The 12,515-nt window shown below is 45.0% G+C and overlaps 1 protein-coding gene across 1 annotated transcript in view; it reads left to right on the plus strand.

Annotated features, from left to right (window-relative positions):
• Positions 1 to 12,515, plus strand: part of Lmx1a (LIM homeobox transcription factor 1 alpha) — a 146,863-nt gene that overhangs the window by 102,015 nt on the left and 32,333 nt on the right. The window contains exon 5 of the mRNA XM_021198399.2: positions 816 to 1,048. Coding sequence (XP_021054058.1) covers positions 816 to 1,048 — 233 coding nt within the window. The remainder of the gene's footprint in view (positions 1 to 815; positions 1,049 to 12,515) is intronic.

A 12,515-nucleotide genomic window follows, 5' to 3' on the forward strand; every position in this document is an offset into this window, starting at 1 on the left:
AGAGAGACAGAGAGAGAGAGAGATGGGGCGTGGTTTCTATTTCTTCCCTCTCTCCTCAATCACAGAGTGGATAGTGTATCACAGCCAGTGTAGTGGATGCTTCTGAATTAATGAAAACAGGAGAATGAAAAGAAGAAAGCGACTGACATGTGAACAAGCAAAGAGATAGGGCTGTCCCCACTTAGGCCAATGTGGTAGTTGGTTGTCTATAGGAAAACAGTCTTCTGTTGCTTATATTTCCATCATTCCTGCCAAAGTGGGTCAAATTAGCAGAACAAATTGGCATGGTCTCCCTAAATATACTTTGTATCTACTTGTGTCTGTCTTTATGAAGAAGGGGACAGTGCAGTTTTATGCCCTGCCCTCTCTCTTGCCAGCTGACCTTCCTATATCTATCAGTTCCTCTGGTATGCAGCGATAAGCAGAGAATGTTTTGTAAAGACGCCTTCTGCCCCTGTGATCATGGTACTAGTTTAAAAAAGAAAATGGCTTTCTTTTGAAAGTAGTAAAACAAATGCTATAATGAATGACTATCGCAGATACGTTAAGATGTTTATGTGCCTGTGCCACAGTGTTTACAAATGCACTTATAATCTCATCAGATAATTTAAAAGTGAAAACAAATAGATATTTAAATTTTGGGGCTTCCATTAGTCAGCCTTAGTTGTCATGGATTGAGGGGAGACCAGAAAGACACCGATTACCCTGAATCTGAAATCTGCTCCAGTACAAATGTTCCTGTCCCAGGGTTGAAGGTCCTCTCTGTGTTGACCGGCAGGGAGACCTCATCGCTTTTCTTTCTCTCCCTCTTGTAGACTGTTTGCTGTCAAATGCGGGGGCTGCTTCGAGGCCATTGCACCCAATGAGTTTGTCATGCGAGCCCAGAAGAGCGTGTACCACCTGAGCTGCTTCTGCTGCTGCGTCTGTGAGCGACAGCTGCAGAAGGGTGACGAGTTTGTCCTGAAGGAGGGCCAGCTGCTCTGCAAAGGGGACTATGAGAAAGAACGGGAGCTCCTGAGCCTGGTGAGCCCCGCAGCCTCAGACTCAGGTGAGTGCCTTGTGGTGATGGTGGTGGGTGGAGGGCTACATGGGATGCAGCCTAAGTCTATGGCAAGGCAATTCTCTGCATTTAAAGAACTTCCTTTTCAAGCTCAGACACAGCTTTAAGCAGTGAGTTAATGTGGTGATGATGATGATGATGACGACGACGACGCATAGGAAATCATGTCTAATTTTCATGGCGCACAACCTGTCTCTGGGCTAACAGGAGTGGCTGCTTCAGGCTAGAGTCTGTTGATCTCAATCAACTGAGCTTAGCTCTCGGCCTCAGTCAGGTTCAGGTCTTCTGTGATTCGCTCTGGGATTCAGGTTAGAGGAGCAGTAGCTGAAAGGGATGGGCTCTTGCCAGTCACAAAAGGCATGCTGGACTACACAGGCACACTTCAAAACTCCACCGCCATCACCTCTGCTAATATCCCATTAGCTGAGCCATATTACAAGCTCAGACCCCGGAGTGGGAAATTACACTTCATGCAGCTTGAAGACTTGCTGGCCAGGCTTCCATAAGATAGAGAAATAGACTATTATTTATGGAGATGGGGAATTGAACCAGCCATTCAGTCTACTGCCATCACTGAATTTCTCTAAGCACTGTTTGCTCGTCTGCCTGGCGGGAGTGCTGGGATCTGCCTTTATGACTCCCATCACAAAGGAGCTAGAATATTTTTGTTCTTTCTCTTGCTCACCCACCAGCCTTCGCTCATGGTGACTTCAGAGGAAGTAAGAGGTAGGAGATACAGAGGAGATGCAAAGATCTCACAGATTACGTTCCAGTGGGCCAGTTAATTCTGTGCTCGTAAATGAAGCTTTTCAGGATGATGGCTCCACAGGACAGAGGTTGTCCTCTCCCGGGAGTCTGTGTGAAGCCATGAGTGGTGTTCCTGTGACTTTGCCTATTTTTTTTTTTTTTTACCATGTTTCGTTTTATTCCCAGCCTGCAATGTACAGATGGCTCACACAAGTGTGAGGGCTAGAGTTTTGTTCCCCAGAACCTATGTAAACGCTGGCTGGGGACAATGACTCACCTGCAGTCATAACCTTGAAGATGGAGACAGGGTCTCCAGAGCAAGCAGGATAGCATGACTAACAATATTGTGAGCGCTGGGTTTGATTGAGAAACCCTGACTCAGCGAATAAGGGAGAAGAGTGATAATTGTGAGAATCGACCTTGGGCATCCACATGCACTTGAACCCATGTACACACATACTGGTACACTCTGTATCACATATTCACACTCACAGAGACACCATACGCACACACGCTAACCCACATGCTCACACACACACACACACTCACTCACACACTCACACATATAAACAAACACTGCAAAACTCATCACAGATTTTTTAGAGCTGAAAGGGACAACAAGAATCTCGCAGAACCAGCCTCCTCCTCAGATACTGACAGCAGTAAGTAAGATAGCTGTTTCTTACGTACTTGTTAATGATCTTCTGTCCTGTCATTTTTATGTTCTTGTGTGTGCATGTATATGTGTGTTTTTGTGTGTGCATGTATATGTATGTTTTTGTGTGTGCATGTATACGTGTGTTTTTGTGTGTGCATGTATACGTGTGTTTTTGTGTGTGCATGCATACGTGTGTTTTTTGTGTGTGCATGCATACGTGTGTTTTTGTGTGTGCATGTATACGTGTGTTTTTGTGTGTGCATGTATACGTGTGTTTTTGTGTGTGCATGTATACGTGTGTTTTTGTGTGTGCATGTATACGTGTGTTCTTGTGTGTGCATGTATACGTGTGTTCTTGTGTGTGCATATATACGTGTGTTCTTGTGTGTGCATGTATACATGTGTTCTTGTGTGTGCATGTATACGTGTGTTCTTGTGTGTGCATGTATACGTGTGTTCTTGTGTGTGCATGTATACGTGTGTTCTTGTGTGTGCATGTATACGTGTGTTTTTGTGTGTGCACATGTGAAGATCAGAGATCAACCTTGAGTGTCATTTCCCAGGAGCTACAAGCCTTGTTTTCAGAAGCCCTCTTTCTCCTCCTCCTATTTTCTCATTTTCCTTTATTGTTTGTGTGTGTGTGTGTGTGTGTTAGGGTTAGGGTTGGGGCATGTGTTTGTTATTAGAGCCCAGTGGTTGATTGTTGGGCATCTTCCTCAATTGCTCTCTACCTTATTTTTTGAGACAGGGTCTCCCAGGGAACCTGTTAGGTTGGCCTGAGAGCAAGTCCCTTACCTTGGCACTGGGGTTAGAGTTGTTGTGTCACTCCTGGCTTTTACATGGGTCCCGGGGATTTGAACTCAGGTCCCTATGCTTATGTGACAATTACTTTCCTGACTAAGCCTTCTCCCAAGACTTCCTGATCTTTTGAGACAGGGCCTTACTATGGAGCGTAGGCTAACTTTGAGCTAGCAACCTTTCTTCCTTAGCTCCTCAAGTTCTAGGAATGCAGGAGTAACTCATCACACACAGCTGAAGATTCTTTCTGATGTGACCCAGTCTCTTTTATTCTGGTCCCAGTTTTGCCAGTAGTCCCCAAGGCAGCCTCTGTAGCCTTTAGATGGCATTCAAAGCCAGGGGTAGACCATTTTGGCTTAATGGGTGGTGACAGATGCTCAGGGTCTCTGGGGGGTCCTCCCCTATGAGGTCTTCGGGCCTGAGCACCTTTCCTTCGGCAGGACACAAGAGGATCATTGGTAAGTATCTTGGAGGTCATGTGGCTCATGTTCCCATCAGATGTTATAGCGGCTTCTGCTGAAGCACCTGGGCCACAGGGAGCAGGGACGTAAGGAAACACTCTGATGTACATTTCCTGCTTATTCCAGATGTGTGGGAGCTCTTCCCCAAACTCTCACTCCATTCAGTTCTGACATTGCCTTCCTGGAGATAATATTCGGTGGAAGGCTAGGTCTCATATGGCTGCCTGCCTATTTGAGATGCCAGTGGCAAGTTGCAGACTGTCATCTGTGTTTCTGAACTAGCAGGCGATAAACTGGCATTCCCAGAACACCCTCCACCTGCAGCTCAATTAATTTGTTAAAGTGCATGATAGAACTCAGGAAAACATTTCACTTATGCTCTGCAATTTTTTTTTTAAATAAAGGAATTGCAAAGGTGCCAATGGCAGATAAAGAGATACACAGGGCAAGGTGTCTGCAAAAGGGCCCAGAGCTCCTATAACCCCCTTAAGTGCAACAGCTTCCACATAGCTCCATGCATCCAGCTCTCAGAGAGTTATCTCAACCTTGTCCTGTTGGGTTTTTAATAGAGCTTTATGACAGAGACACACTTTAATCATTAGGCACTCATGACCAACTCAACCTTCGGCTCCTCTGCCCTGCTTGAGGGTGGAGGTGTGGCTGAACAGACCAACCTTTTAATTTTACGTTGGTATCTCTAGTGGTCAGACTCTGTTCTACAGCTATCTAGGACCCACCCCTACCCACCAGTTATCTCATTAGTGTGCAAAAGCTGATCATATCAAGGGCAACTTGAAGGAGCCCTTTACTGTGAACCTGGGTGTAGGGCATCCCACATCACTGCCAGAACTCTTGCCCTTCCCTTCTGAAGTAGATTGTCAGATGGTTAATGTTGAGCTTTAACATCCATCTCATCTCATCATCATCTTGCTTTTAGAAGCCACACACGTAGGAGACCATTCCTCTACTCTTGCTTGATAGAGACCCTCACGGGTCTAGGAAACACTGAAGCCTTTCTTAGTTTCTCCCTAGCCTTTCTTTCTAGTAGCCTTTCTAGTAGACGGGGGATGTTCTGATCTATCTGTGAAAATACTATGCTGTCTTTAAAAGGCACCACCATGAAGGGGGTGTGAGTTTTTTCCATGTGAGGTATGGGAAGAACATTGTTATTATTACTGTCTGAGTTGGGTGTCATATTCTGTTTACATACTCACAATTTTATTAGCCTTTTGGCCTGGGAGTGGAGGCAGGGGCTCCTGGCTCCTGACACCTGACTGTGGACAACTGTGGCTCCTAGCTGGTCCAGGTGGCATTCTTGATTTTCTCTCTTTGTCTTCCGTTTTCTTTTCAAATGAGAGATTACTCAAGTTTTATATGCAGTCATGTTTAAAGCTTAAGTTTGAATTAAAATTTGCAGCACAGTTGAAGGTGAGATATGTTCCTGTACACTTCCAGCTTTCCCGTATGGTAACACTGCACGTAACAGCAAAAAATGAAGACGGTGACCCAGCAAGGACTTGGCCAACTTTAGCCTTTGTTTGATTCCAGGAGACTTTCCCTAAAGTCTTCATTCGTTTAAGAGTTCAGTGTAGGTACCACACTGCAGTGCCCTACAGTATAGGTGATTTAAAAGCAAAACAGTTTTATTTCATCTTTCATTCCTTGATTACAGAAGAATGTTTGGTTTAGATTTTATACATATTTTGTTTATTTCAGCAGTATTTTCTTCTTGCCTTTTTATTTCCTTTTGTGTCTCTGGCCATGGAATCTAACTACATTTTTGTCTTCCCTATTTTGGGGTTCATCTGTGTTTATGAAGGCAGGCTATTTAAATTATGCCTGGATTCACCCCCTGGCTGGGGTGGGACTCTTTCAACTGATCTGCTAGTATAGAGGGATTTTCCCATGAGGCCCATCCAGGGACCCCTGTCTTTGAAGGGCACTTTATGTTTTATGGGATGGTGTAGCAGCTTCCCGGCCTGCACTGAGGAGCCCCCCCTGTCCCTGTGTTCTGCATCCACCTGCGCATCATGACCTGGCATGCCACAGGCATGTGATCATGTATGCTTCTTGTTTGAACTCATTGCCTTTTATTGTTTGTATTAATCTCTGAGGCCAAGAACCATAAATCATGGGAGTTGTAAAGTGGGTTCCTTACACCCAGTGTGTGTTCGTCCTTTTTCTTTCTGATTTTTCTTGGTATGGGGGAATGTTGCTGTGTCTTAGATTCCAGATGCCTCCCACAAATCTCCTTGTCTAACATTACATCTTCCCTCTTCTCAGTCATGTTTATCAACGCTAGTACCTAGGCTATCTTTTATTGTTGATTAAATTGATGCTTTTTACTTATTTATTCTCTCTCTCTCTCTCTCTCTCTCTCTCTCTCTCTCTCTCTCTCTCTCTGTATATGTGTGTGTGTGCGCGCCACAGCACATATGTAAAGGTCATAGAACAATCTAGTGGAGTCTATTTTCTCCTTCCTCCTTCATGTGACTTCTGGAGGTCAAATTCAGATCACAGGGCTTGTGTAGCAAGCTGAGAACTGCTGGGTCTGTCCTCATTTGCATCCACAACACTTGGGGTAGTATTATTGTTCTACAATGTAGCAGCACTTCTTTTAACCTGTGTGGGGCTAATCTTATTCTCCGATAAAGTTGACTTATGAGCAGTAGTTACCGCATAATCTCTGGAAAATTCCATTGAATTGTTCTTATTAGTTCATTTTATAATGTTAAATATGAAAGAATAGCAGTAGGAGGGAATCTTGTTGTTAGACAGGTTCAGGAATGAAGCTAGCCCTACACTCAGAAGCAATGTGATCTTGAGCCAGTTACCTTCCCCTGTTAAGACTATATTCACTAATCAGTAAAAAGGGGGCTATCATGCCACACATGGGGCTGCTTTTAGAGTGAAAAAAGAGAATGCAGATGAAGGCATGAAACTTGGCGGGTGTGTCCACTGAATGGAAGTTTCCCTTGACATCTCTTGTTGAGGTGGTCGTGGATTTCTGGGTATCACATGGTTTCTGCATGGATTTCTGGGTGTCACATGGTTTCTGCATGGATTTCTGGGTGTCGCATGGTTTCTGCATGGATTTCTGGGTGTCTCATGGTTTCTGCATGGATTTCTGGGTGTCGCATGGTTTCTGCATGGATTTCTGGGTGTCACATGGTTTCTGCACTCGCTTTGCAGAAGAGCCATCATTCTACAGCCATCTCTTCATCCCTCATCTTTGTCCTTCTATTTCACATGCCCCCAAAGAGATGGCAGAAGGCATCTCAGGGTGGTACAGAGGGCTTGTCATTTGGGGCAGCTGGGGGTGGATGAATTGAAGATGTGTGGTGTTCTACTACGGACTTGTCTGTGTCTCAGAAGCAATCTTTAGTTTTAGAACGTTCTGGCTGATGTCACATCCTGGAAAGTCAATGTAAAACAAATAAACAAACAAACAAAAAACATCAAGTGGGAAAAAATCTAAGAAAGAGTGGAAGAAATCTACCAATGTTTATTGTACTTCTGTAATAGGTTAAGAGATTGAGATTCATAGTCATTATGATCTGAACTCCTTTGTGTGTCCAATATTTCCTTATTCCCAAGCACCACCTTTCCTGCATAAAGCTATGCTGGTGTGTATCTCTCTTAGGTTCTTGGTCTGACCCAGGGGTGTGTCTCCACAGCTCAGGAGTGGGTTAGACTCCTGTCCTGAAAGGCCATGAGACTTGGCAGTTCTGTTAGTGGATGTGCTGTGGGGCTGAGGCCCATGTCGCTTCTTCTATCCCTCAATAGGTCTGTTAGTATGGCCCTCATACCTGCTGTCCTTCAAGATGTCCTTCCAGCCCTCACTGGACTTCCATTAAGCACATTTTTTTTTTTACAGACGTCCACACTATGTCAGTCTCTAGGTTATTAGCTGCAGAAAACCAAAAGCCAAGGAGACACGGATTCCCAAGAAGCACAGTTGAGGAGACATCTCAAAGTTAACATAATCACATCAGAATATGTTGTGATATGAAGGGGCTGAGAGATGGGCAAAGAGACATCACTATGAAAATCTTGTCACTCCTTTTAATAAACAAAAGGGTTACTCATTAAAAAAAATCAAGAGCAGTTACTACAAGAACTACAATAAACATTATATTGGTGAAAATATATTTAAATCATATTTTCTATGTTCCTTACATAAACATTTAACCAAACTTCAGAAGAGTAATAATCACCTTTTATCAGGAACACACACACACACACACACACACACACACACACACACACACACACCACATACACACATACACACTCATCTCTCTTCCAAACTTAGATAATCTGTTGCTTGCCTTACATGTTGATCTAAGTGTTTTAATTCTAATATTAGCATACTGTGTTAATTTAATATATTTCAGATAGATGGTGGTCTGATGTTTGAGAAATATTGCTTTAAAGTGCAGTTGCCTACATATCTGTCCCCAGGTTTTGGAACTGATAGAAATTCCTGAAATTTCAGGCTAACAAATACATTCTAGTCATATGCCATGTGCTAAGAGTAAAGCAAGAGACAGGACATCTTGTCTTGAAGATTTCTGTACAGTGTCTATCACAGAGTAAACATGTATTCTTTTCCATTGTTTTTGTGGTTGCTACTATTGTCAAAGACACACAAAAAGCATGAATTTATAGCATGACTCCACAGATCTTCTAGACTCTGTTTTATTAACTAACATTTTTGACCGGTAGGCAAGAAGCAATTATAATTGCTGGGCCCTTTAGGTTGTTTTCAAAGTCAACAGTTACGTTTTCTTGCTGCAATCAGCTATACACTTCACTAGGAGAATTATTTGTTGTTCCCCATCTAAGGCTTAAAATGTGTTTTCCTAGTGAAACCTTCTCTGTTAGTATATTTGTTTTGCCTTCATAACATAGAAGGAGGAGTGAAAACATAGGATACTTGAGTCAAGGATAAGCTAGAATAAGAACTTAATTCTACCAATTACCAAGTCCGGACACTTGATACTGAAACAGAGGGCTTCGGCCCTCTCTGTAATTAGAAGTTGAGTAGAGTTTATCTTTGGTGCTTAAGAAGTTACAGGCAATGTTCAGATTTAGACAATGCTTATCTCTTTTCCACTGACTGAAACTTGTTTTTTAGAAATGTGTTCACACTTAACAATTTTGATTTAAATGAATAATGAAAGTGTAAAATTAGCGTAGCTGCTTCAGCATATAAAATCAGTGTTTAAAATTAGTCATTTCCCATGCTCAACTTCTGTAAGCAACAATGGCCACATGTAAAACATAACATTGGGTTTCAGATAATGATGATGGATTCAGGGATGTTCCTAATTACAGAACCCTCCCCCTACAGAAATCATTACCTTAAGTACTTCATGGGAGTGAAAGAGCCTGGCCTTCCAATGGAGCTGGGGATTAATGCAGTTTTGTGAGTCTTCCCATTCTGGGAGGAGGAGGATGAGCAGGAAGTGAGTGAGGCCGGTATCACAAGTAGTCACTGAACTAGTCACAGTGTTCAAACCTGGGTGATCTAGTTGCAGAGTCTGCCTTGATTAAGCAATGTGTGCTGTCCGGTCACCAGAAACATACAGGTCGCCTAAACCAGGCCTCACATTGTCTTCTCACATTTTACTGACAGCTCCCTGGCTCGAGTGGTGGGGATCCAGGAATTCACTAAGACTTCCTACCTGAGCGATCCCAACCAAAGCCCCTTGCACTTTGTTATTAAAGCAGTGAAAAAAAAAAAAAGAGTTGATATGGACTGAGTTCACACTCCCATTCAGCACCAGTCACAAGACCACTTTCTGCTTTAACCTATAGCACTTCCTTAGCTCTTAATCAGTATCCTTGTACATTTTATGGGGAATCCCCTGTAGCAGTAGGCAGCCAGGAAAGATGCCAGATCAATATGACCTGCGGAAATGTAAGGAATTAAAAAGTGCATGTGAAGAACCAGTAGTGGTTCTGTTTTAGTTGGGTTTTACAGTTAGTTGTCCCACTGGTTCTGTTCTTGTGTTTTATTTGAGGCAGCAGGAAACCATCTTCCCCTCCCCGATCTAAAGCCTTTCAGAGGAGGGGTATCAATAGTGTAAGCCATATCCCTCATTAAATGAATAAAGTCTGACAGTGGCCTAAAATCAGTACACCTAATGGGCTTCCACAAGCTGACCCGTAATAGTCCCTCTCTTAGGAGACATAAGCTCAGAACCTTCTCGTTGGCAGAAACATTTTGTGCCTTTATCTCTCCACCTCTCAATTGGGTCCTTTCTGTAGGACTTGGCAGCATGCCAAATGAATTTAGGATGACAGTCCCTATACAGGCAGAACAACACATCCCCACGGCTACATGTCCCAGGGTCTCACTTCCTCCCCTCTCTTGTAAATGAAAGTCATGGTAAAGTGCAAGAAAGGGCTGCTTTTCTTGTCCTGGCAACCCAGACCCCACCTCTACTTTTGAATTCCCAGCCAAGGGGGTTTGATGTGATCCAATGGTGCTTCAGAAACTGAGGCAGATCCAGGCAGTGGAAGAGTCTTAGCCCACATCATCCTGTGCCTTTGTGTCTGTGACTAAACAAAACTGCCAGTGTCTTTTAAGGACGATAGCAAACTAGTTATGGCTGCTTCTGAATACTGTAGGATTCTATGTGGCAGAAGCCAATGGGATAGAATGGAATTTAAGACCTATCTAGATTGTCAGTGGTCCAAACACAAAGTTGCACAGTGGAGAGGCCAACGGCTTGTCAGGTCTTTTGGTGGCTAGGACCAGGAATCTGGATATTTTAGTGTGCACGGGGGTGGTATTCCAGGTAAGCTGCCCAACTATTCCCTCTCAGAAACCTGTGAGAGCAGGCGAGCTGGCTGGGCCAACTCAGCATCTAGTTCACCCAGGAGTCTGATGACTATTCTGTTGGGCAGGGTTTTGGTTAGGTATGTGGAGCATATAGAAGCGTGTACTTGACTACTGAGAGAGTATTTCACAGCACAGACAATAAGTCGGGCCAGTTGTTCACGATGGACTGATAACTCTGCCCTTAAGGAGCTTGAGTTCTAGAAGAGGAAGACTTACTAACCAAGGCATTCAGATGATGTCTTGCTCCTCAACGTAGTCCCCGCCCCTTTAAGGCTTCCGTGTGTGTGTGTGTGTGTGTGTGTGTGTGTGTGTGTGTGTGTGTGTGTGTGTGTGTCAGCAGAGGTCAGGGGAATGTCAGTTCCTAGAACCAGAGTTACAGGTGGTTGGGAGCTGCCTTACATGGGTGCTAGGAACCAAACTCCGGTCCTCTCCAAGAAAAGCATGTGCCCTAAACCACCGAACCATTCTCCAGGTCCTTTGTGTGTCTCTTTTTTCCTTGATGTTGGGTTTCTGTGTGATGGGGCTTAAGGTTTTAATTAGTCTGGTGTGTGGCTTGAGATCCCGGGTTCAGGAATCCCCAGGTGAGCAGAGTGGGTAGGAGAGGAGGGTTGTGAGGCACAGCTTCAAGGGGTGTCGGAGCTCTGGGAGGAGCGTTGGGGGCACCTCAGTCACCTGTTCTTCCCAGGCGAGGTGAGTTTGGAGCTAAGACAGAAGGTGTGGACATTGTCCCTAGAGTGAACAGGTACAGATGGGGTTGTAAGATGAAGCAAACATAAGTCTAGGGAGCCAGGTGACATTTACATTTTGGAAAATGTAACGTGTTCTAAAAAGCGTGTCCAAGGCATGATGATATCAAAAATGCACATCTAACAGTTTGGTATAATAAGAATGAGCAGAAGAGGTGTGTGTGTGGGGGGGCAGCAATAGGGTAGTGATTGCTGTTCTAGCCAGGGACCAACTGAATATTTGATTGATTGGTTGGGTAATGACAAAGAGAAAGAAAACAATGTAATTCTGTCCTGAGACACGCGTGTTCCCATTTCCCCTGTGTACTCGGATTGGGATTGGCCCCAACCAAGCACACCGAGGCTCCCTTTCCTGAGCCTAGGGTGGGAATCTCGTTGCCTTGGCAACTCTCTCCTGCTGTTGCTTAAAACCGTTTGAATTACACCCCTGCCAGGCAGTCACCAGTCGCTTTCTTTTCTTCCCAGCTCATTTTTTCCCTGACAGAACCCTGGCTGGAGGCGGCTTCAGTGCGGGCCTAGCCTGGGGAAGATTTCAGGGCTGCGGGCTGCGGGCTACTGCAGCCCTGCTCATGCATCGCATTCTCCTCTCTTCAAAGGGCGCTTTAGAAATGGAAGAGGCCAGGCTGCAGAAACACACCCGGACGGCAGTTTTTATGAGAAAATGCAGATAAAGAGCCCGGCGGTAGGGCCATATGTTCCCCATAATCTCCAAAGCCGTCACTTCAATTAGAGCCTCCCCCGAGTTCTAATGCCCGATCCTGAGTAAACAAGCCGCTCTGAAAGAAGAACTCGATTTCCAATTAAAAGTGTACTAACATTTCTCCCTCCCTTAATTCCCGCCGAGCAAAGCCCCGCGCGGGCGGAGGCGCGGGCTGGGTCGCCGCGAGGTCGTCGGGTCCGCGCCTCCCCGCGCCGCCGCGCCTTCCCAGGTGACGTCAGGCGGGCCCGGGATTAGGGCGCACCCCGCGCTCCCGCGCCGCGCCGCAGACTTAATTAAAAGTAATGCCACGGTAAATCCGCTGGCTCTGGCTGGCGGGGCCGCGCCTTCGGGCCGGCCTGCGATGGGGGTTGGGTGGGGTGGGGTGGGGCAGCTTTCGGAAGCAGGTGCTCTTTCTGTCTGTCTCTATCTCTCTCTGTATCTCGCTATTTTGTCTCTCCCTCCCTTCCTTCATTCTCTCTCTCCCTCCCTCCC

The sequence above is a fragment of the Mus pahari genome, chromosome 5 (genome assembly GCF_900095145.1).
Source record: "Mus pahari chromosome 5, PAHARI_EIJ_v1.1, whole genome shotgun sequence".
In the NCBI taxonomy this organism is placed as follows: Eukaryota; Metazoa; Chordata; class Mammalia; order Rodentia; family Muridae; genus Mus; species Mus pahari.